Below are 26,490 nucleotides of genomic sequence, written 5' to 3'. Positions count from 1 at the left end.
TACAAAGAATCGTTATTTGTATCATGATGATGACATAGCAGCAGAAGAGGAGAAGACAAATGTTGTGAGGGTGTGGTGGTAAAATTGTATAATGTGATCAGGGAAAGGAATAATTTAACTGTGGCCTTGGGTGACAGAGGAAGAGAATGTCATTTATAGAAGGAATGAAACACCAAAGGAGGAGCTGGTTTAAAAGACAGTATCTTTTTTTTTTTTTAATTTTTTTTTTTTTACGACCTTATTTATTTATTTGACAGAGATACAAGTAGGTAGAGAGGCAAGCAGAGAGAAGAGGAGGAAGCAGGCTCTCCGTGCAGCAGAGATCCCCATGCTGGGCTTGATCCCAGGGTCCTGGGATCACGACCTGATCCGAAGGCAGAGGCTTTAACCCACTGAGCCACCCAGGTGCCCCAAAAGACAGTATCTTTAATTGAGTTTGAGCCATGGAGTTTGAGATACCAAGTAGTGGTATCCAGAATAGCCTGGTAGAGTGTAAGTGAGTAATTCACATGCATCAGATGATAGTTGAACCCATTAAGTTGGCGAGGAAAAAGGACAACCAGAAACCAAGCCTTGGGGAAATGAAGCACGTAATGTTGAGGCCTCTGAGCCGTGGGAGGAGATAGGGTGGGATTGAATGGGTAAGAATGCGAGGCACAACATAGACTGCTTTTTTCAACAAGTTTGGCAGTGAAGTGAAAGCCATCGTTGGTACAGTGGGGAGTAGCAGTCATTAAAGAACCCTCTTTAGGGGTGCCTGGGTGACTCTAGTTGTTAAGTGTCTGCCTTCGGCTCAGGTCATGATTCCAGGGTCCTAGGATCCACCCCTGCATTGGGGGCTCCCCTGCTCAGCAGGAAGCCTGTTTCTCCCACTTCCCCTGCTTGTGTTACCTCTCTCGCTGTCTCTCTGTCAAATTAAATCTTTAAAAAAAAAAAAAAAAACCCTCCTTTAAAAATAATAAAATGGCTTAGACAAGATTGAAAGCCAAAGACATTTTTCTATAATGCTAAATTATTACCACCAGTTCACCTTTAATGTATATCTTTGAAATAAGCCTTTGGTTCTTTGAGAGATTTTTGGTTTTTGTGGGGGTTTTTTGTCTTTTTTTGTCTAGATGTTAAACAAAACATTTTTATTCCACTTTTTCACCTATATCCTAATGGATATGATCTTTTAAAAATTACAGAAACTAATTAGTGGGTTTATCCTGTAGAATAAATGACTAAAATTTTGTCTACGTTTTTATTTATCTTACTTAAACTGTTGTGGTATCACAAATAATAAATTCAGTCAAGTAGACCATGAGTTAAGAATTGATGTATAATTTATTTCCATGTGAAATAAACACCCATAGAGCCATATTTTACACAAAACACCACAATCAATTCAATATTGAGAGGCATAATTTTGCTAAGTCTCAGACCCCTCAAATAACATAAACTAGTGTTTGCATATATCCACATTTCCTAAATTTTAATGGTATTCCATATTTCTTTATTCAGTAATTAATTTAAACTAATTTAGATTCCAGGGGAACCTGTAATAAGGTCGGTTAAGCATCTCCCTTCAGCTCAGGTTATAATCTTCCGGTCTTGGCATTGAGCCCTATGCCAGGCTCGCTGATCAGCAGGGAATCTGCTTCTCTACTACTACTACCTCTGCCTCTGCTACTACCCCTGCTTGTGATCTCTTCTCTGTCTCTCTCTCTCCCTCTCTCTCACAAATAAATAAAATCTTTAAAAAAAAAAAAACACTTTAGATTCCATAATGAAGAATACAAAAGATCTATTGTCTTAGGATATGTTTCACAGCAAGTTTGTATATATTACATTTGTTCAACACACCCGTAAATACTTTATTCAGATGCTGCCCTGAAGTAGACCAGATACATACACAATACATATATAATGTATATGATAGCTATTTTACTTTTTTGTTTTTATTGATGTAGGTTATCTTTTACTTGTCCAAATCTATTTTCTTACCATGTTTTATAAGGTATTAATGGTATGATCTCACAGAGTTTTTAAAATCATTAAATAGCATTAGATACATTTAGATGGATCTTACCCATGGAATGTTTTCAGGGAACTTTGGCCTCCTGCCATTTTCACACCCAATATTAGATATTAGACTATCCAATATTAGTGATTTTAAGTAAAGCAAAACAGACCGATATGTCATTGAGTTTAACCTTAATTTTAAGCGACGTTCTTTTAATCGAAATGTTTATATATGCAGGGTATATTCAGTTCTCGAGGAGAAAAAATTCTCATGGCAGATGCAGATGGAGCCACAAAGTTTCCAGATGTTGAGAAATTGGAAAAAGGACTGAATGACCTACAGCCTTGGCCTGTGAGTATAAGAACATAATTTAAATGATCTTTAATCAAGAAAACGGGTAGTCTAAAGTAACATTAAAGTGGAATGTACATATAAGTTAAAAAATTGTGCTTCTTTTGGTGTGAAATTCCTATATACAACTTCACAGAAAAGCTACTCATTTTATTGTAAACATTACTGATGGCTGAGATTACTTGACAATTACTTATTTAATAAATTAGCCATCTCTGTCAATTTTCAATCACTGCTACCAAAGTTTTAATATTTATTATACATATTCAGCCAAGCTTTTTATTTAAAAGCATAGGCTGAGTCTCCCAAGTAAAGATGTGAAACAAACCTGGATCACAGAATTCTTTTTTTTTTTTAAAGATTTTTTATTTATTATTTATTTGACAGAGAGAGATCACAACACAAGTAGGCATAGAGACAGGCAGAGAGAGAGAGAGGTGGAAGCAGGCTCCCTGCTGAGCAGAGAGCCTGATGCGGGACTCGATCCCAGGACCCTGGGATCATGACCTGAGCTGAAGGCAGCGGCTTAACCCACTGAGCCACCCAGGCGCCCTGGATCACAGAATTCTTATTCCTGATGAAACAAAACAAACCCAAGGAGCAACCACTCAGAAAAGATTGTGTGCAACTACATTGCCATATTTCAAAAAGTGGAGATCGACTTTCACCAGCATAATGCATTTGAGATCCATCCATATTACTGATCTTTATCAATAATTTTTCCTTTTAATTGCTAAGCGATATTCCATTATATAGGACTATGGCAGTTTGTTTATCCATTCAGCTGCTGAAGGACGTTTGCATTGTCTCTAGCATTTGGTAATTATGAATAAGGCAGTACCAACATTTTGTTTAAAAAAAAAAAGTGGAAGTTGAGGAAAGAAAAATTCTGATGCCATCTCCACCTTTAAAAGGCCATTTAGAAGAAATGAATTTACCAAATTCTAAGCTTTTTACCAAATAATCTCAATCTGGAGAGAATCAGACTGAGACAATGAGTAAGCACCATTGGACAACATTAAACAGCACACCTACCTACCATCACACAATATCTCAGAATTTCAACAGAAGCAAGAAAAATTGCTAGGGCTTGCTCTTTTCAGGACTTCAAGCTAAGTTTAGGGCATAGATCCATGTGACTAAATCCGTTCCTCAGTGGAGTGTATCCTTATATAGGACATAAAAAAAAAATCTCACAACACAAAGGAACCCAAATAACCCAACAAAGCTATATTGGGCTTTAGGGGTGCTCCCTCCCTCCCACGCATACAATATTCAGGCCTTGAAGCTCTAGTTCAGAGGGGACAAACAGGTGCTCCAAAAAGTACAAGTTACCCCTGCTATCCAGAAGGAGAGAATTTTCATTCGTAAGCCAAATGGCATAAAGCAAAGAAGGAATTAACATGAATTTATACAGCAATTGTTTTTAATGTTCCCAGACCGAAGAATAACCTCTCTTGGGCTTTTCTGACACCCTAAAACACATCTTGCTAACAGACACACAAAATAAATCAGGGTAAAGCAGAGATGTTCACAGACAAGGTTCAAAGCTATGGAGGCTGGATGCTGAGATGCTGGGGAAGGAGCTGGGCGGGGCCCCTCTAACTGCTCAGTTTGCCGCAAAACAAATGCTAAACACTATGCTTTTTGCTTTTTTTCTGTAATAGTGAAAAGCCTCTTCATATTTCTTTCAGTTAGCAAGAACAGGTACTAATGTTGGTCTTTCATAAAAGCCCCATGACCTGACATGAGCTTTTAAAACCAGGGGATACCTGTCTATCAGGTATAGTTCCCTTATACTGTCCAAGAGCTACCCTTGTTAGTCATGACAAAGTGAAAGAAATGTCACCTGCACCAACATATTACTATAGAAAAAGAACTGAAGTTTCATACAATAGAAAGATAAACTCCAAATGAAAGCCAGTATAATCCAAGAAAAGGGATAAAATTGCATGAAAGTATTTTTGCTGGAGAAATAATGAAAATAAGAATTCAGCAACTTAGGTATTGGAAGGAGAGATGGCAAAACAACAGAATGGTATTAGATAAATTACAAAAAGTAAAGAAACAAATAGAGGGCTGAACTAAGGTCAATAAATAGAACTATCCATGAATGAAATAGACCTAATTTAGAATTTATTATTATTATTATATATTTGTTAAAATAATCCCTGTTCATTATAACAAAAACTGAACAATAAGAAAAGTAAAACCCCAAAAGCAGAACATTTAATAGTTTAAAAATCTCATATCCTTCCTAGAAATAAGTATGTTTATTTAATTTTATGGCTTTTCACAAGTATTGCATTTCCTTTCACCATCACTGACTTCCCTTTTCTATCTAGTAGTTTTTCTTTAAAGATATTAAATGAGGGGCACCTGGGTGGCTTAGTGGGTTAAAGCCTCTGCCTTTGGCTCAGGTCATGATCTCAGGGCCCTGGGATCGAGCCCCAGAGCAGGGAGCCTGCTTCCCTCTCTCTCTCTGCCTGCTTTCTACCTACTTGTGATCTCTGTCAAACAAATAAATAAAATCTTTTAAAAAATAAAAATAAAAAATAAAAGATATTAAATGCATTAACTAATACAATTCATAAAAATTATTTCTGAAAATATCCCTTTCATCTGTGCTGTTCAAAAGAGTAGGTACCTGCTACATGTGGCTATTTAAATTTAAATTAATTAAATAAAATTATAGTTCCTCACTAAATTTTGAATTCTAGTTCTCACTGGCTACATTTCATATACTTGTGGCTATTGGCTAACACAGATCTTGAGCGTTTCCATCATCACAGAAGTTTTATTTCACGTTACTGCTTTATGCCATATGATATGAAATTATTATTGGATATGTTATATGTTCACTATTATTTAAAAAGTATTTCTTCTTTCACCTCTTAGTGAATCATGATAAGCTAAAAGAATATCCAACTAGTACAGTTGTTAGGTTTGATTTCCTGGTTCTCCCTAGAGAACCCACAAAGATTTGGTAAATGTTTCTTCTGCATTATGACTTCAGCTTGGGGGGGCCATGAGTAGGAAGGAGGCTGGATGGTTTCAAATTGTTTGCAGATGACTTTATGTCATTCTACAGTAACGCAAAGAAAAATTAAATGATGTAGCCAAAGTTACAGAGTGAATGAGAAAAATCTGGCCCTTCTGTGAATCCAGTTTCCTTTCTACAACTCTGAAAAGGAAAAGAAAGGTTTCAAAGTATGTAGATCAACTCAATAATAATTATTTTTGAGGGGTGCCTGGATGGCTCACTGGGTTAAAGTCTCTGCCTTCGGCTCAGGTCATGACCCCAGGGTCCTGGGATCGAGCCCCGCATCGGGCTCTCTGCTCTGCAGGGAGCCTGCTTCCTTCTCTCTTTCTCTGCCTGCCTCTCTGCCTGCTTGTGATCTCTGTCTGTCAAATAAATAAATAAAATTTTCTAAAAAAAAATAATTATTTTTTAATTGGGATCCCTGTGTACTCATGCTTCTGATAAAGCTTATAAATAGCCAGTCATTGCTCTCAGAAGACTTGCACTCTGAAGCTAACACTCATAGAGGAATTAGAAGGAATCTTCTTAATTATCTAATTCAGTTGTTGGCACACTTTTTAAATTTTTATTTATTTATTTATTTATTAGATTTTATTTATTTATTTGACAGACAGAGCTCACAAGTAGGCAGAGAGGCAGGCGGAGAGAGGGGAAGGGAAGCAGGCTCCTGGGTGAGCAGAGAGCGCATTGCAGGGCTCTATCCCAGGACCCTGGGATGGTGACCTGAGCCGAAGGCAGAGGCTTTAACCCACTGAGCCACCCAGGCGCCCCTGGCACACTTTTTCTGTAAAGGGCTATAGAGTAAATATTTTCAGCTTTAAAGCCATATAGTCTCTGTTGCAACTACTCAAATCTGGCGGTAGCACAAAAGCAGACCTAGATAATACATAACTGAATGACCATGTTCGTGTTCCAAGAAAAGTTTATTCACAAAACCAAGCAGCAGGCCAGGTTTGGGCCACGGGCTATACATTACAAACCCTTGGTCTACTTCAATCATTTATCCAACATTGGAAACTTTTTATAGCTACCAAGTGATCTTTCAGTCTCTGCTTGCATAGTTATAGTGATGCCCAAGCAGCCCGTCAGTCTCAACTGAGTTACAAAGTTCCTCTTTACATTAAATGCAAATATGCCTCCTTTTAATCACCCCCTTTGGTTGGTTCTGTTTTTCAGAGTGACACAAACTAGTGTCCTGTACTTCTTTGTGACAGCCCTTTAAAGAGAAAGCTGTTTTCTGTGTGGTCTTCTCTATTTTAGGCTGTCAGTAGTTCTTTCAGGTTTTAAAACAGCATATTTCTTTCTGTCATCATCCTGATCATTACCCACTGAGGCTGCTTCAGCACGTGTGGATCTGGTTACCACATTTACATAGTCACCTCACATGGCCAACTCTTCTGTATGCATTGCCATTGCACCTTGTCTCCCCATCCTCAAACTGGCACAAACGTATCCTCAAGTTGTATTTGTTTTGCCTTGTTTTATTTAGGAATTGAGGAAGTGTGACTGCATTAAACATTAGCATCAAAAATGTTCAATTTGCATTTGTCAGGCTGTAGGACTTTTTCCCTATCTTTAATGTAATTCCCATTCTGTTCTCAATTCATTTAAGTCACAAATTTGATAAGCATGAATCGTATATGTTCCCTTAAGACCTAGTAATTGACTAGAACAGTTCTGGAAATAATGAAACCAGAACGTGGGTTCCAAAGTAGTCAAATCCTATAATGGCTACATAACTAACTCACTAGATGGCAGTAGTTAGCTTCAGTATCTTCTGTGTTAGTGTGTTGACTCTCCAGATGTAATGGCTTCTAATGTTTTCTCAGCTGATACTATTTTTAATTGCAAGAAAAAGAAATTTGTTACTACTTTGTGCTTGTATTTCCACTTACAGTGCTGGATAGATTATCCTTAATGTATTTAGAAAAGTTACTTACAATTTCTTCTCCAAAGAAGATCTTTTAAGGTTTTAAACTAAACCTGTAATTTAAATAGAGCTTTGTATAATACACAAATAAAATAGGGATTTCGATTTGGTTCCAAATATTTTATCTGTTACCTTTTTTCTTTACGTACAAAGCTTTTCTCCCAGCTTTTCAATTTCTTAACCAGTAGTTATGCTACCTCTTTTAATAAAATGTGCTTCGTTTTACAGTAATTTTTCTAAGCAAAATATATGATGATCATTTGTTTAGTGGCTTAACTATAAAAATAGAATTAAAACTCCCTAGATAGGCAAAATAGATGACAAGAAATGGGCACTCCGTAACCATAGAGTAATTCCTTAGGCTGTGACTTGGATCTTGGATTTCCATTTAGTTATAGTTCCAGTAAACTTAGTTTTTAAGTTTTGAAGTCCACAAATGACGAAAGATAACAGATAAGGAGTAAAACTGCACTGAGAAAAACTACAGGAAAAAGATACTAACCATCCCACCTTCAACACACATACCTCTCAGTCTGGAGTGATTGCTAACTAATGTCCCTAAATGTTCCTTTGTCTTTAATATAGTAGTCCTGGGTTAAGTTTGGTTTGGGGACCCTAACACTTCATACATATATGCATGGTTTGGTTTTTCCTTAAACGAGAATATGACAATTACTGTTTCTCCTCTTTTTTTGTGGACCGTGGGCAAGTCTAAGAGCCAAGTATATCTGTGTCACCTTCTCAGATGGCCAAGCATCCAAAAAAATCCCTTAACTTTCCAAATCATTTGTTTTATAGACCTGGCAGTTACACAAGCATTTTGCTGAGATCGTTGTGAAAATCCAACAAGGCAGAACACAAAAATTAAGAAAGATAGTCTTGAAAATGTAAGAAGAGGTAGATTTTGCTCGGTGGAACTTTCAGGACAGTCTGTCTCAGCAGATCACACAGTGAAGGACACGAGCTTCCTACCAAAGCAGGTATATAATGCCAACAAACCTGGTTTGAAAGTGGGTATCTCTTAAGAACAGGGAAAGCAAACTTTTTCTCTAAAGGGCTAGAGGGTAAATATTTTAGGCTTTGTAGATCACATATGGTCTCTGTTGCAATACTCTTTTTTTTTAACAACACTTGAAAAACCATTCTTGCTCATAGATCATGCAAAAGCAGGCAGTAGGCCGGCTTTGGCCCAGAGGCCATAGGTTACCAACCTTGTTCCAGAAGACTGAAACCTTAACGTTAACCAAAATTTTTGCTGACCACAAAGATTTTCATAAATTTAATATCCTCATGATTGTCAAGAGAAAATTCTCTTAATTTAAAAGGCAGGAAAGGACAGCTGGGTGGTCAGTCGGTTGAGCATCTGATTCTTAATTTCATCTGGGGTTGTGATCTCAGGGTCGTGGGATCCAGCCTCGCACCAGGCTCCCTGCTTGAGGATTGTTTTCCTCTCCCTCTGCCCTCCCCCTGCTTGCCCACCCCCCCAAAATAAATAAATAAATCTTTTAAAAATAAAAATAAATTAAAAACTCAGGGAAATGGGGCACCTGGGTGGCTCAGTGGGTTAAAGCCTCTGCCTTCGGCTCAGGTCATGATCCCAAGGTCCTGGGATCGAGCCCCGCATCGGGCTTTCTGCTTGGCGGGGAGCCTGCTTCCTCCTTTCTCTCTCTCTGCCTGCCTCTTTGCCTGCTTGTGATCTCTGTCTGTCAAATAAATAAATAAAATCTTTAAAAAAAAAAAAAAAACTCAGGGAAATAATTAGGCACCTTTCATCAAATAAAAAGAAAACAAGAATAAAGTTGCCAGGGCGCCTGGGTGGCTCAGTGGGTTAAGCCGCTGCCTTCGGCTCAGGTCATGATGTCAGGGTCCTGGGATGGAGTTCTGCGTCGGGCTCTCTGCTCAGCAGGGAGCCTGCTTCCTCCTCTCTCTCTCTCTGCCTGCCTCTCTGCCTACTTGTGATCTGTCTCTGTCAAATAAATAAATAAAATCTTAAAAAAAAAAAAAAAAAGAATAAAGTTGCCAAATTTATCAGGTGAGTCTGTGCAGATTAATGTAATATTTTTATAGAACAAGTTCAAAATAAGAACCAAAAGGTTTAAATAATTCACATCCATTGATTCAATAATACATATCCCTTGACTCAGCTTTGAGAAGTTTACCTTAAGGAAATAATTAAGAATGTGTATAAAATAAATTTCCAAGGATTTTTTTCCTCATTTTAAAAATATATTTAATATAATTTCTTAGAGGAAACATTAGAAATGATTTAAAGTGTTAAATATTCATTTACACAGTTAAATTCATTGTCATATAGAATGCTATTCAGCATATATTATTAAGTGAAAAAATAAGTTTTAAATATCTGGTATCTATAGAGATAGCTGTAGCCCTATCTAGTTATCTATCTAATAAATAATGTATTAATATCAGTTGTCTTTGGATAGTGGGAGTGGAGATATCTTTTCAAAGTTTTATTTTTCTTCAGATTGATTTTAAGTTACTTCTGTACCCAACATGGAGCTCAAATTCACAACTCCGAGACCAAGAGTTGCATGCTCTTTCCAATTAACCCAGCCAGACACCCTTATTTTTTGTTTTTAATAATGAACATTTACTGCTTTTGAGAAAAAAGAGGGATAGGATTTTTTTTATCAAAACATAGTTTTTTAATAAATAAAACTTTTTCTTAACTCAGTACTTCACTTTATATGCTAAGTTTTCCATTTCTGCCCACCTTGGATGAATATGATTAATTTTACTATCTGACTTTTCTTTTACTAATTTCTAAATTGTCACAACTTTATTTCTGTATATCCACCTCATTTGGAGTTACATTTACTTTTGGAGTACTTATGCCAATTCCCATTTCTACTTCATATGTTTCTTTCTTTCTTTCTTTCTTTTTTTTTTTAAGATTTTATTTATTTATTTGACAGACAGAGATCACAAGCAGGCAGAGAGAGAGGGGGAAGCAGGCTCCCTGCTGAGCAGAGAGCCTGATGTGGGACTTGACCTGAGGACCCTGAGACCATGACCTGAGCTGAAGGCAGAGGCTTAACCCACTGAGCCACCCAGGCGCCCCCACTTCTTATGTTTCTTAATTGTGGGTGTGGAGCTCAAATACTCCTAGGTTCAGACTGCATATAACTTTGGGCCAGTTAATCCACCTACCTCATTTCCTTATCACTAACAAATGGACAATAGCCCTAAGTTCATAATCCTGAGGTAATGATTAAAATTTTAAAAAATTTATGGTTAATTGTTTAGCATATGTTGAGCACTTAATAGCCATTACCTCTAATTATTAACATAGTCTTTGTGCTTGATTTTTCAGAGCTAATTCTAATGTTACTACTGATAATCATTGATATAAATTAACACTATTTAGTTCTTCTAGTCTATTTCTTCTCTCCAGTGAATTGTGAGGAAATACTTAAATGGAGAAGTACTAGGTAAGAGATTCTGATGGAGCATTTCTTTCTAGAAGACAATATGGTACCACTTTTTACCACTTTTAAAAGCTACCTGGCATAGTAACTGAAGTATTCATTTCAACACCCACAAAAAAATTAGCAATACTCTGAAAGAGGCTTAAAAGAGACTTCATGTTTACATACATTTTCTAATATGAGCAGTTTTAAAAGCAAGACTATCTTTTCCTGAAGAACAGCTAACTGTTCTAAAGCTGTTTAGATGAATTCCTTATGATGAAGAGGTCAGTACCAGGGATTCAGTTCTTACATCAGAACCGCAGATATACAAACTTCTCCTAAAAGCTTTTAGAGACTTACACTGAGAGAAAAACTTTTGAATGAAAACCTTTGTTGTTTTAATTTGTTTTTAGTTTAATTAAATGGCATTTTTTTAAATTAAATGACATTTTAATTCTACTCAGTCTCTGAAAGGTAGGAAGATGTCCTTTCCCGTCCCCTCCCCCATCTAATACTCGGTAACATTGCTGCTCTTCTTGGATTTTACTTTGAAGCTTATTTGCGATATACTGTCTTCCTTAAGAAAAGCATTCTCTGGGGCACCTACCTGGGTGGCTCAGCCAGTTAAGCCACTGCCTTCAGCTCGGGTCGTGATTCCAGGGCCTTGGGTAGAGCCCTGTGTCCGGCTCCCTGCTCAGCAGAGAGCCTGCTTCTCCCTCTCCCACTGCCTGCTGCTCTGCCTGCTTGTGCTGTCTCTCTGTCAAATAAATGAACACAATCTTAAAAAAAAAAAAAAAAAAAAAAAGGAGAGAAAGAGAGAGGGAGAAAGAAAGAAAGAAAGAAAGAAAAGCATTCTCTCCCTTCCTGGCAAAGTACCTCTGCCAGAAAAAGGGAAGAAAGTATTCCTACTACTAACTAGTAGGCAAAGTATGTAACCATACTTTACAATACAATACAATAAAAAATACAATAGCCACTAAAATTTCACCCAAGTTTACCTTTTTATTATAAAGAAAAGAAAATTAGATCACATGTGGTTATATTTTCCCCTTATAGAATTAACAAATTTAAAATAAGAATACTTAGAACTGGCAAGGATTTGATGAAGTAGTCAATATCATACCCATTTAGTGGTAATATAGAGAGCCTTTTAAAGAATAATTTGGCACATAAACATTTAATGTTCAGTTTAGTATTCATATGTTCAGTTTAGTATTCTGCTTCTATTACTTTTTCCAAAGTAGGAGATCCAAAACATTCATTTTTTAAATGTTCATATGTTCAGTGTAGTATTCTGCTACTATGACACTTTTTCCAAAGGAGGAGATCCAAAATACAAATTGAGTTTTATATTCAAAGATGTTCTTTTGGTCACCTTTCTAAAAGCAAATTAGAAATAGTCAACATATAGGCAACAGTGGAAATATGGTGAATCATTATGGTGAAATATAATATTGCCCTCACCATTGACACAAAAAAGAAAGACAGACATGCAATTCTGCTAAAGTTCTTGAAAAGTAAACTTGAATTTTATCAAGCTTCTAACAACCAGTTTACAGGAAATATAGGAGACAGAGGAACATAATAAATGTCAGCAATGTGAGTACAGTCCACAAAATCCAACATCTGGGAAATTCTACAAATTGCATAGTTTCTTCAACAAATAGAGTATAAGAAGAAAATTAAACCGAAGTGGGGGGAACACACGGGTAAAAGAAACATCAACTAATTTGTATAAATTTTATTTGGCTTTTGATTCAGATAAACTGAAAATATTTATGAGATAAGTCGACAAATCTGAAAACTGTACCTGGTGGTATTAAAGAATTATTAATGTTTTAGTTGGGATAGTGCTATTTGTGTTTGAAATATACAGCAATTTATAATGGGATGCCATTATAATTGGATGGGATAGTGATGAGGAGCTTTAGAGGAAGCAAGATTGGCCATGCATTGGTATTTTTTTTTCATGTATTAATAATTGTTTAGCCAGATTATGGGCACATGGGGGCTTCATTTTCCTAGTCTTTCTGCTTGTGTGTATTGTTTGAAAATACTTATAATAAAAAATTGAAAAATAATGAGTTGAATGTAAGAAATTTTTAGGTTATTTTGAATGATAAAACTGATATGTAGGTAAATTTCAGCTATGGTTTTAAATGCAGAGGGGGAGAAAACACTAGGAAATAAATAAAGTACTATAAACGACTGCTTTTAGGTAGTGAGATTAGACATGACATTTTCTCTTTATAATAAAGTTTTATTATAGGTAAATTTATATGCTTGCCTTTTTTCCCCCTACAATATGCAATTTCAGTTTTGTTTATTTTGATGAATAGTTCAAAAGTCAAATGGCACAAGAAGATACACAGTGAAGGGAGGCCTGTCCTTCATTTCCCAGCCACTCAGTTACTCTAAGAAGTAACCCGTGTTAATTTCTTGTATATCCGTCTGGAAGATGTATATGTTTTCTTTATTTAAAAATGTGAACTGTTACACTATTCAGTGTTCTCTTGTTCCACTTAACAATGTATCCTGGGGATTGAGCCATATTTATACAGCTAAGTCCTTCCTCATTCTTTTACGGTGTCATAACTAATGCCTTTGGATAGACATGCAAGTTTGCTGCTTCAAACAACACTGAAATGATTAACCCTACTTGAAAGTCCTTTCATACATAAGAAGTTTATTTAAAGGAAGAATTCTTAGTTGTGGAATTGCTGGATCAGATTATATGTGTATTTGTAGTCTTGATAATTTTCATATTCCTGTCTGTTGGGCGTGTAGACACCATATGGTAAACACGGATAGGTTGTATTTGCATTGCTCTTGGGATACATGTGATTGAGGATGTTTTCAGTTGTTTAAGAGCTATTTTCACTTCCTCTTTTATGAACACTGTATTCATAACCTTTGCCTCTTTTCCAGCTGAGTTATCAGGCTACTTTTATAATAATTCATAGGGGCACTTTAGCATTTTGGAAATGATCCTTTTGTCTATAATATAAATTACCAATATTTACCCCCAATTTATGTGTCTTTTAATTGTTTTAAAGATTTAATTTATTTGAGAGGGAGAGACAGAGAGAATAAGCAAGTGAGAGAGAGACAGAGACAGAGAAATAAAGCACCAGCTAGGGGAGGGGCAGAGAAGCAGACTTCCGGGTGAGCAGGGAACCCAACACGGGACTTGATCCTAGGACTCTGGGATCAAGACCTGAGCCAAAGGCAGATGCTTAACTAACTGAGCCACCCAGGCACCCCTATGTGTCTTTTAATTTTGAATATGCTTGGATTTTTGTTTTACCGTACAATTTTTTTAAAAATTCATTGTCAAATTGCTTTGTCTTTCTTTCTTTCTTTCTTTTTTAAATATATATATTTTTTATTTGTCAGAGAGAGAGAGTGCAGGCAGAGTGGCAGGCAAAGGCAGGGGGAGAAGGAAGCTCCCTGCCAAGCAAGGATCTTAATGTGGGATTCAATCCCAGGACGCTGGGATCATGACCTGAGCCGAAGGCAGCCGCTTAACCAACTGAGCCACCCAGGCATTCCTCAAATTGATTTTTCTTCTAGATTTTGTGTACTTATGCTTTCCTTGAGATCATTTAAAAAATTATTCCTGATATTTTACACTTAAATCTTTCATGTATCTGAAATATATCCTACTATTTAGTATGAGGCTCAGGTTCAGCTTAATTTGGTTTCCAAGTAGCTACCTAGATGTCCCACAGCATTTATCAGTTCATCTTTTCCCTACTGATTGAAAATGTCATCTTTATCATATTCTAAGTATCCATATTGTGTGTGTGTGTGTGTGTGTGTGTGTGTGTGTGTGTCTGGCCTTTCCATTCTGGTCCATGGATTTATCTGTTCACATTCTAATACCTTTGTTTTAATTACTATAGCTTTATAATATATATTAAATCCTCGTTATTAGAATTTTCCTGGCTCTTCTGGTTCTTTATTTTACAATATTAACTATAAAAATAGCTTATCAAGTTTAGTGAGAAATTATTTTGATATTTCTATTGGTATGACCTTAAATTTAAAGATTAATTTTAAAAAATAAAGATTAAGGGCACCTGGGTGGCTCAGTGGGTTAAGCCGCTGCCTTCAGCTCAGGTCATGATCTCAGGGTCCTGGGATCGAGTCCCACATCGGGCTCTCTGCTCGGCAGGGAGCCTGCTTCCCTCTCTCTCTCTCTCTGCCTGCCTCTCCATCTGCTTGTGATTTCTCTCTGTCAAATAAATAAATAAAATCTTTAAAAAAAAATAAAGATTAATTTTAAGGAGGATTGATTTTTGATACTGTTATCACATCTGCTCATCCATGATTATGGTATACCTTTCTATGTGTTGGGTTCTTTTATTTCCCTTGGTAGCTTATACATGTGTTCTTTATTTAGGTATTGCCACATTTTTTGTAAAGTTTATTTCCAGAGTTTGCTTTCTTATTGATGTTACAAATACCATCTTCTGTTCTATTTTCTGATTGTACATATGCAGACTAAAGTATTATATATATATCTTGATCTGTGCCCACTCATCTTCTTAAATTCCCTTAATATGTGTAGTAGTTTTTCAGTTGATAATCTTGGATTTCCCAGAGTATAATGATTATGTATAATCATAGCATTTACAGATACCTTTTTTTCTAATACCACTATTTTTCCTTCTAACTATGTTAATACAGTATTTTTAATTAGAAGAATCACTTAAAAATAAGAATTTTCAAGTCATACATGCCCCTAATATCTACCCTGTTGTCCTCTTAGTAAGTATAACTAGGCTTATTGAAGCTGTATATATTCTGAACACCTAAGTAAACCTTTAAAGATATTAAATGTAAGAAAAAAAAAAGATATTTAATGTTACTTTTTAAAAAAAATCAGTATCTTAAAATGAGATAATCTCATTGAAAATAAATATTTTTAGTAATGATATTTAATTACTGAAAAATCATTTTATTGCTTTTTCCTCAGGAACAAATGGCTATTGCATGTGGATCTCGAGCACATTTGGAAAAAGAATCAATTGCTCAGGTGAGGCTTTCACTGACAGCCATGATCAGCAAGTTTCTTTTCTCTTTTTTCATATTCCTTAGCAAAAAAATAAGCTTTCATGTTTAATCTCATAAAAATAAGTTTGCTTTCAAAGGAAGAAACATTTTTAATAATTAGAAGGTTTGTGAAAGCACATTTAGGAATCAAATTTTTGTGTTACTATTTTTTAATGAGTGTACAAAAAGGATGTGGACGTCACTTTGACTTAGGATGCAAGCAGCTCTTTTTTATTTTTTATTTTACAATACAAGATTTTCCATTCAGTTCTAATATAAGGCAAACTTCTAAATGATGCATTTTAAACCTTTCAACTTGCCTTTAGTTTTTCTCATATTGGCACACTTTAAGTACTGTATTTTGGGTTTCATTTAAAGTTTTTTGTTTTTTTTTTTTTAACTTTATTCCTCTTAGAAAATTTCTGCACCTTAAAATTTAACAAGTTGTGACTGCCTTCAATGAAGACATTAAATTCTTCATTTTGTAATTTGTATATTAGGCTAGAAAAGCTGGAGTAACTTGGGAGGGGAAATATATTAAAGAATTATTCTGTGCAATTTTTTTTTAAGATTTTATTTATTTATTCGACAGAGAGAGAGAGATCACAGTAGGCAGAGAAGGAGGGGGAAGCAGGCTCCCCGCCAAACAGAGAGGCCAATGCGGGGCTCGACCCCAGGACCCCGAGACCATGACCCAAGCTGAAGGCAGAGGCTCAACCCACTGAGCCACCCAGGTGCCCCTGTCTGTTATAGTCTTAATGTTTCATCTACTAGAGTGCCCAAATAAATCAAGAATAAAACAATATCTTTCAATGCAAGATCAGAATTGCCTGGGAAGGTTTGTTTTGTTTTGTTTTAAACATGCATATTTCTGAGCCAATCCCAGACACACTGAATCAGACTAGAGGGATAGACCAGGGACCTGCATTTTTTAACATTTTCCCAGGTCAACTTAATCCATACCAGAGTTTGAGAACCAGTGGAATAAAAGGCTAAATTTTTCCCTCAACAATTCTGCAGTAAGATACAAAGAAATAATAATTTTTTTTCAGGATATACTGATGGCAGCGTCATAGAACCTCTTAAGGATTATGCTCAAGATTCTTCTTTCCTTAAGAAATAAATTAGTATCTTCAGTATCTGATCCAATGTTCTGTGTCTGTATGGACTCTCTATAGTATTTGGAAAAGGTAATCTGTTAACCATAAAGAGTATCCTACTACTAGAAGTTAAAATTGAAAGAATGGTTAGTGGTTAGCTAGTGCAGCTTCATCACTTTACTGATACACAAGGGAGAAGAAAAGGAAAAGTACATGTCCAAGATGTTTACATTGTTTTATAATTATACAATAGAAACTACAAAATACTAAATCCCAACAATAGAAAATATTACAGATATTTCTCCTGGATGGAATATCATGCAGCACATAAGACATGATAGTGGACACTACATAATAACACAGGAAAATATCCAAAATACTAGATTGTATTAAAAAAAAGATTATAGTATTGTAAATACAGCATAATTACTTATGTAACAATATCTGTGCAAACAAAAATACTTAAGACTATGCTACTATTAATTTAATGGTTTTAATGTATAATTTTTTCCTTTTTAAAAAATGTAGGAGAAAAGAAGGATAATCCCTTTGGTGAAGCTAAAAAAGATACGGCAAAATAGGAAGCAAGAGAGTAACAATTAGGAAGCTAGTGAAATAATCTCTAGGCAAGAGATAGCTGGGACCTGTATTTATTGTTCGTGGCAGGAGAAAGGAACCAAGTTTTTGGTTTTGTTTTTAATGGTGTAAATTCTTTTCATTTAGAACTTCCATTAGTTGAAAACTGAATTTTTCCTGGCAATAATATTTAAATACGACTGTGGTATTGTCTAAATCTCCTTTGTATCTAGTACTGCTTTTAGTCAGACCTCAAGGGATCTATCCCAGGATCTATGTATTTATCATTTATTTTGTCATCCATTCATCTGTTCCTCCATCTCTAAAACCTAGTGGTTGATGTCGTACCTTTGAAGCCCACAGAATCAGCTGCTTCTCTGTAGAAAAGAAGGACAAACTGATCCACTGGCGAGAAACCTGCAGTAGTCTACTGCAGATGTTATGCATCACTGCTGCTCAGTAGGCTTGTAGTTCAGATCCTGTATATTGTAGAACCCTACCTGCCTTACACAAGTTCATTTCCACCTGCCGCACGTGCGAGAAAGTGCAGTATGGCCTTCCCTTCCCGGGCCACTCCAGTTTTCTCTAAAGATGCTATACACAGTCTGAACCCTTGCATATGGTGATCAGTCTGTCGACAGAAGATTACAAAAGAATTAATCAAGATAGTGAACAGCAACTTCAATAGCTTAATTGTATAGTTTTCAGATCTCTCTTTCCTGAATACTTTTAGACATATCCTCTGTTAATCCTACCATCTGTCTGCTGCTCTCTTGGAAGACAAACATGACACAGCACCACTGGAGTCTGTACCATCTTCAGTGTATCCACATGCCCATGTGTTCTGTATAATAGTTAGAACAGGGATGTTTACATTGTCTTGGCATTCTTGGATTTATCGTTTTTAAAGGATTCAAAATAGACTCTGTTAGTGTTTATTTGATATCTTTAAATTTTCTTTGAAGAGTCTTGGCTTAAATCTTGGGACTTCTTTTAATTTAAGATAATTTAAGTATCATTCAGCTTTAAATTTCATCTGAATTCCTTGTTTACATGACATTAACATTAGAGAGATTATTGTTAATATTAAAGTAGTGAGTGTCTTTCTCTTCATATTTTAAATGTCTACTTCAGAAGTTTTTATAATGTTACTCTACAACTGTTAGTTTCATTGAACTAACTCTGTTCCATAATATATTTTTAGAAGTCTTGTAAGATATTTTACAAGGTTAGAAAAATTAAAGGGAGATGCTCTTGTTTGTAGTTTACCTTGTTATGTTTTAAATATGTTAGAAGTCAAATAAGGTCTTCATGTGAACCCCACGTGTTTCTGTTTTTTAAAAAATAACCCATTATCTTTAAGCAAACAAAAATCTATTAAGATCCAAGCAAAAGTAGTCATGGGATATTTTCATTTGGTAACCAGTAAGCTCACCTAAATCACATTAAAAATCATTCAAGGAGAATAGTTTATAGGCATTATTTTTTCTACCTTTTAATTTTAATTTTTCTATCTTTCAATTTCTATTTGTTCCTTTCCTAAGCATAAGTGCCCTTTTGGTGGTTTAATCAGTCAACAAGTATTTATTGGAAATATTTTATATGGAAGGCACTGAGCAAGCTGTTGTGAGATTACCAAAGTATTTTAAGATGAGGTTTCTGCCCTATCTGCTTAGAGAGGTAAGACTTATTTACATCAGAACATAACTAACGATTCCAGGTAATAAATGGGAAGTGCTAGATCCTTTCACAAAGTTTATTTTACAGTTTACAAACATTTTGTCTAATTGCTCTTCCAAACTGGTAACCAATCTATATTCCCACTAGTGGAGTACTCCCTTTGCTCCATATCCTAACAAAAGATTTAATGCTTTGATTCTTTTTAGCTTTTGCCAGTTTGACTGGTGTAACATGGCATCATTCTGTAGTTAAAATTTGGTCTTATTGGTCACTAATGAGAATGACCATTGTTTTATATGTCTACAAGTCTCTTTTGGGTCCTTTTCTGTGAGCTGCTCTTAGACTGTGTCCAATTTGCTTTATGACTGTACTTTTTATTTTTTATTACTAAAGAGTTCTAAAATGTTAGCTTTCTAATGTAGAAAGAATGGATGCTAATCATTTTTAATTACATGTACTGCAGATATTTTGTTTCACTGTGTTATTTGACTTTTTCCTTTTTGACATGAAACATAATAAAAACACATACAAGTATACACACACACACACACACACACACACACTTAAAAAGAAATTTGTTTCACATACCTGCCCTATGTAATACACAAATGAAGTTGTGGTCAAGAGGTTAAAAGTGAGCTCTCAAGCTTTCTTCCTTTATTAAAAACATTTATTGAGTTCCTGTTAATGTCTGTTCCAAACGATTGGCTAAAGGCTTGACTGTTATCTCACTTAATCTTTTTTTTTTTAAGATTTTATTTATATATTTTTTGAGAGTGAGGCAACGGCAAGAGAGGGAATACAAGCAGAGGGAGTGGGAGAGAGAGAATAGGCTTCCCGCAGAGTGAGGAACCTGATGTGGGGCTCAGTCCCCGTACTCTGGGATCATGACCTGAGCGGAAGGCAGATGCTTAACAACTAAGCCACCCAGGCACCCCTATCTCATTTAATCTTTACAATTACTTTGTGAAGTGGGCATTTTCTTTCCCATCTGATAGATGAGGAAAGTGGGATGGAGAGAGTTGAAGTAACTTGCTCAAGGTCACCCTCCTAATTATTAATGCAGCCATGGTTCAAATACAGATCTGCTCAGGTCAGTGGCTTTCTCTGCTTTGTCCTGATATCACTTAGTCATGTTTCTGTTTGATGATGATAGAAAAAGCCAGTAAATGAAGAATGATACTAAAGATTGCAGTTCTAAAAAGCAAAAACCAAAAGGAGGAAGAGAAATATTAAATAGTTTGAAATAGTAAATGTTCTACATAGACTCTCAGTAGGTTGCCAATGTGCATATATAGTGCTATCATTCCATGGATTTATTATGCTGTAGAAAATTTTAAGAGCTCCTTTATTTTAATCCTAAATATAAGAGTCTTGAATATAATGATAATTAATGATCTGTTATTTTTATGTTTTAAAGTTTGCAGTACTTAATAAATAATGGAATATTATGTTACATACTACTAATAAAATTAATTACTAATAATGTGAATATTCAGGATTAAAGACTACTTAAGTTGAATATCCAAAGTATTAAGAAACGTAATCATTGAAATCTATTTATCAGATATGTGTCATACCTAACCGGAGAGACTATTCCTTCTTAGGCTGTGACTTTTGTGACACTCTGCTATACTTCTTTGATCAATTCTCATTAACTAGGCATAGAACTTTAGGTTTAAATCATAGTGTTTTATATCTCCAAGATATTCCAATAACTGTCACCTTAGATTCCTTCTTAAGCTGTGACTTTTGTGACACTCTGCTATACTTCTTTGATCAATTCTCATTAACTAGGCATAGAACTTTAGGTTTAAATCATAGTGTTTTATATCTCCAAGATATCCCAATAACTGTCACCTTTTTAAAAAATATTTTATTTATTTGAGAGAGCAAGTGAGTATAAGCCAGAGGGCAGGGTGCAGAGGGAGAGGGAGAAGCAGACTCCTCGCTGAGTAGGGAGCCCAACCCCTGGCTCGACCCCAGGACCCAAAGATCATGACCTGAGTTGAAGGCAGCCACTTAACTGATGGAGCCACCCAGGCGCCCCATCTGTCACCTTTTTGAAACTGAAATATATCTGGGGCAAAGAGGCATAAAATGTATAGATGAATGAGATGCTCTCCTTGCTCCTAGCAGCCCAAAACAGTTATAGTATGCTCCTGGTAGATTAAAGCCCTGACCTCTCACAGGTACTGTGATTCTTGTCTGATTCTTCTTGAACCTGTGAGAAAGGAGTAACCATTTCCCTGGTACCTCTGCCCTGCTCTAAGCAGTAGGCACCCTCAAAGTTTCTGTAATGTACTTCACCAGTGAAGCTAATGAAACAATGGTGTTCTTAAGTAAGATCTACCCAGCCAATTAAATATTAAAATACAGTTGTCTATAACCAGGTGTTTTCAATGGTCCTTTATAAATTAATGGAAAAGTCCTTTATATTTTCTCTTTGTTTCAGCGTTCTTACTTCCGTACTCTGCTCATGTATGGGTTCCACTTTCTGGTGTGGTTCCTATGTGTCAAAGGAATCAGAGACACACAGTGTGGATTCAAATTATTTACTCGAGAAGCAGCTTCACGGACGTTTTCGTCTCTACACATTGAACGATGGTAAGTTCCTGACCAGATGTACAGGGCATGTCTCACATAGCAGCTCCTCCACATCATGAGAAGCAGCCCTGTATTCTGAGAATGAACACTGAGCTTTAAACAGAACTGACACCTGTATGTGTAAAATTAATCCATATCTTTATTCTGTTACTGAGTTAGATCTTATTTTCAAAATTTCAAACTACACATATGGCATAAAGTTAATTTATTCACCTTAGTTGTGGACAGTACAAATCAAAAGTCCTGAAAACATCCTGTTTCTTTAGGCTTCCGTATTTTCCTTTGAAGAGAAAGAAAGCTCAGAAGTACCAGAATGGAAGAGAGCCCCTCCTTTTTCATTTCCTTCTTTCCTTTTCAGTAGTAAGTTCCCTCTCCTGCCTGTGACCAACCAGTCTTTCGACCTCTGCATCCCCTCTACCTTCTTAAGAACTTCATCCTGTTCGCTTATTTGTCTTGTCTTTTCCTGTCAACAGCATCTTTCCCATCAGTTTCTAAACAAGTTTAAATTTATCTTGCTATTAAAAAAAAAAAAAAAAAAACTCTCGGGGCGCCTGGGTGGCTCAGTGGGTTAAGGTCTCTGCCTTTGGCTCAGGTCATGATCCCAGAGTCCTGGGATCGAGCCCCACATCGGGCTCTCTGCTCCAAAGGGATCCTGCTTCCTCCTCTCTCTCTGCCTGCCTCTCTACCTGCTTGTGATCTCTGTCTGTCAAATAGATAAATAAAATCTTAAAAACACAAAAAACAAAAACTCTCCATTGACACCACCCCCCAGCTCCAGCCCTCTTTCACAGCCAGCCTTTTCTTGAAAGCGTGCTCTGTGGCTTCTGTTTTCTCTCTTCCCACTAATGCCTCATCCCACCTCAGTACGGATTTTCCCATCCCTCCATCTCAGCATCTAGGGACCTCCGGTCATGAAATCCAGTGGTCAAGTTTGATATGACCACGTAGTGTCTTAATTAACCCATCAGCAGTGGTCTGTACTTCTCAATGCTCTCTCTTGACAACCTGGTTATCCGGCTTGTCGTTATCCCAGACCTCGCCTCAGCTCTCCGCCTGCTTAGTGAATGACACGGATACACAGGAGCTTGAAGCCTTGCAGTCTGCTCGGATATTGCCCACAGCCCCTCCATATATCCAGTCCATGGCCCCGGCCTGTTGATTTTAGCTTTTATGCTCCTTTGCTTCTCTTCATCTTCTCTACCACCATGCAGAATGCCATTATTGCCGTTACTGTAACCCAAGGAGTCCTTTCAAATTTAAAAGTGATCAGATCCACCTCTTTTGCTTAAAATCCTCAGTGGCTTCTCAGTGCCTTCCTGTGGGCTTAAGAGGTACAGAATAATCTGTCTCCCCATGGGGACCCTTCCTTTCTCAACTTCTTCGTCAGTTCTTCCTTAGGACAACCAACACTCACTCTCCACACCAGATCATCAAGGTATACTTATAAGGCTAGGCATGCAGGTGCCTGGGTGGCTCAGTTGATTGTCTGCCTTCAGCTCAGGTCATGATCCTGGAGTCCTGAGATCCAACCCCGCATGGAGCTCCCTGCTCAGTGGGGAGTGTGCTTCTCCCTCTGTCCCTCCCCACCACTCGTGCTCTCTCTCTCAAAAACAAATAAATAAAATCTTTAAAAGAAAAAAAAAATAGACTGGGCAGGCATCTCTGATTCAAAATTACAGACCTGTGGGGCGCCTTGGTGGCTCATTCAGTTAAGCATCTGCCCTCTTCAGCTTAGGTCATGATCTCAGGGTCCTGGGACTGAGCCGCATGTCAGGCTCCCTGCTCAGCGGGGAGTCGGCTTGAGATTCTCTCTGCCTCTGCCTCTCCCCCTCACCAGGCGTGCTCTCTCTCTCTCTCATAAATAAATAAAATCTTGGGGCACCTGGGTGGCTCAGTGGGTTAAAGCCTCTGCCTTCGGCTCAGGTCATGATCTCAGGGTCCTGGGATCGAGCCCTGCATTGGGCTCTCTGCTCAACAGGGAGCCTGCTTCCCCTCCTCTCTCTACCTGCTTATGATCTCTGTCTGTCAAATAAATAAATAAAAATCTTTAAAAAAAAAAAAACCCTTCATTTAAATAAAGGTGTTTTAGTGGATAGTAATAAAATGGATTCCTTGCAATGTACTTTCTTCTGAGGAATACTTCTTTTTTAAATCAATGTTATGCATGTTAATAACTTAAAGTCCATTTCATAAGGCTTATACTAAAAAATCATTCTCCCTTACCCGATCTCCCTCTGTCTCCAATTCCTACTCCCTATTTCACTCTCAACTCTGCTGTTTCTTTGTGGTATTTGCTTTATTCAAAATAATGGGTTTGCATAGTTCTGTCTCCATTTTTCACTTTTAGATATTACTTCCCAAAATAAATCAACAGATATGTACGTAGTTCTCTTAAACCCCCGTACACCCTCCACATGTATCCTCCTAATGCAGTTTCTACATAATTTGTGGTTAGATCACTACTGGTTGGTATAGCTGTGTAAAGGTAATTCGTATTTGAGCCAAAGTGTGATATGATTTTATTACCTGTCCTGTAGTACTTTCTGTTTTCCTAAAGATAATAAACATCTGGAGTTTCTGTCAGCCTCTTTACTGTGGACCTGTCACTTAGGCTCACACTCCACGTGGAGTAGGAAGTATGTCCATATGATCCCGTTGCAGCAGGTCACGCATCAGTTTCACCTTTCTCTTGGAGACATCCTGTCGGCTCTCACCTGTCTAGCTGTTCTCTGGCCTGCTGCACAGTTCCTGTTCTTCCTTTTCCTTGTTTCACACCACGATTGCAGTAGAGCACATCCTGTTAAACTTCCTAAACATAAGAGAAAGAAACCTTGAGACCCTGCATGTGATCCTGCCTTTAGGCTCCCCTCACATTTGCCTAATAGCTGGAGAAAGCATTCTAGGTTGGAAATCATTTTTCCTCCGGATTTTGAAAGCATTGCTTTATTGTCTTTGGCATCCAGTGTTTCTGTGGAGAGGTCCACTTCTGACAGTAATCTGAATCTCAGTTCTTTGTCTATGCATGTTGTTCCCATCTCCTTTTGGAAGCTTTTTCTCCAGTGTTTTGAAAGACCATGATTTCCAGGACTTAATGTGGCTCTTTTTCATGTGTCTTGTTGAGCATGCGGTAGCTGCTCCAGCTCTACAAACCTGTACCCTTTTTCTCTTCCCACCTGTAAAACAGATGTGGAACCTCTGTCCTCACATTTTCTAGTATGGTCCTGAAAAGCTCATCAGAAGCTGTGTGCATTGGCAGAGAACTCTGATCAACTGGTTGATGTCACTACAGACTAAGTAACAGAGCCACTTGGTGTGGGAAACTCCCAGCTGTCACTATCTTTTGGGCTGGTTGTTTTCACGTTTCTTGTTTCTTGATTTCCTGCCTGCGATATAGAAGCCTGGCTGCCAGCATTCACAGCACGAACTTGAGGAAAAGAGAACCTCCTAGAGATTTTCTGTGAGCCTTCCCTTTTGAACACCCCCCCCACCCCGCCGCCACAACCGCCACTTACAGACATCACCTGCAACGAGGCCAATGATGCCTGATCCTTTGGGGGCTCTGCGGTAGCCACTCATCCGTTCTAGGACAAATCACAATCTGTGTTTCCTACTTAGCGGTTTACCAGCAACTTTCCAAGTTTCCAGTATTTTTTTATTACTTTCATCTCTTCTGTGTTTATTCCATGATTGTTGTTTTCATTTTAGTGGGATTTCAGGAGGGAGCAGTAGGGTATGTGTGTGTCTGCAGTGTTTAACAGACTATCGACACGCTCTTTGTTCTTCATGAAAATATCTCTGAGCTCACAGCAATACCAGGAACTGAGTAACAAAAGAAAACAGTGGCTCTGCCCTCCCTACATCTGCAAAAACACATGAAGGCATCTGAGTTGGAAACTAACCCTTATACTGTTTCTGTACAATAGCATAAGGCTCTATCTAGAAATACTTGGTATTTTAGTTATGTTTTCTTTGGTAACAGATTGGTCTCTTATAATATGGTGATGTGAACTATACTTTTTTTTAACTATATTTTTAAGTAAACATCTTCATTTCTTAAAATGGTAAAAAAAGAGAAGGATAGAGTAAAAGTAATAGTAGAAGATGACTAGCCCTTTCAATTTTTTAAATATAAATTCAATTAATCAGTGCTTTTTTCTCCACTCCTTTCTACTCATCATTATGTTGTTTTATGTCTTTGATAAATTACTATATGCTGATATCCTTAGAACAATTAATAATCTTATTCAGATTATTGAATATCATTGGAACTAATTCAGCATTTTAGGTATTTTTTTGGTGTTGTGGTAAAGGAGAGAATTAAGGGTTAACAAGGCTTAATATTCAAATAATTTCCTCCTTTCTTGAGTGTCCCAGGCTAGTTAACAGAAGTTTTACACAGTCTTCTTAACACAAAGAACGCTTTTGTAGATGGTTTTATCATCTTAAGTAAATATTTTATTAGGATAAGAAAAAGCATTAAGTGTTTTTTTAAAAAAAATAGTTTTCATATTGAATTATCCAAATACTTGGGATTAAACTAGTCACAGAATGGACAGTAGTAGTTTTGTGGCCAAGAAGACAAAGCTCCAAAATTCTAGTTGTCTGGGATCAGGAAAGCAAACAGAAGTGGGTTTTAGGTATTTTCCTGTTTGTGCTAATTTTTTAAAACCAATCCCTGAAGTCTGAAGTGTGTTCCATGCAGTCTAGAA

At 36.8% G+C, this 26,490-nt stretch overlaps 1 protein-coding gene across 3 annotated transcripts in view; it reads left to right on the top strand.

Annotated features, from left to right (window-relative positions):
- Positions 1 to 26,490, top strand: part of ALG5 (ALG5 dolichyl-phosphate beta-glucosyltransferase) — a 39,920-nt gene that overhangs the window by 9,903 nt on the left and 3,527 nt on the right. For all 3 annotated transcript variants that reach the window (XM_045069749.1, XM_004770770.3, XM_045069750.1), the window contains 3 exons: positions 2,243 to 2,356; positions 15,742 to 15,801; positions 21,630 to 21,781. In XM_045069749.1, the coding sequence (XP_044925684.1) occupies positions 2,243 to 2,356; positions 15,742 to 15,801; positions 21,630 to 21,781 (326 nt within the window). The remainder of the gene's footprint in view (positions 1 to 2,242; positions 2,357 to 15,741; positions 15,802 to 21,629; positions 21,782 to 26,490) is intronic.

The sequence above is a fragment of the Mustela putorius genome, unplaced genomic scaffold (assembly GCF_011764305.1).
Source record: "Mustela putorius furo isolate JIRA1106 unplaced genomic scaffold, ASM1176430v1.1 tig00003942_pilon_pilon_pilon, whole genome shotgun sequence".
Lineage (NCBI taxonomy): Eukaryota > Metazoa > Chordata > Mammalia > Carnivora > Mustelidae > Mustela > Mustela putorius.
Note: the sequence above shows the minus strand (reverse complement) of the source record. Positions and strands in the feature narration are given on the sequence as shown.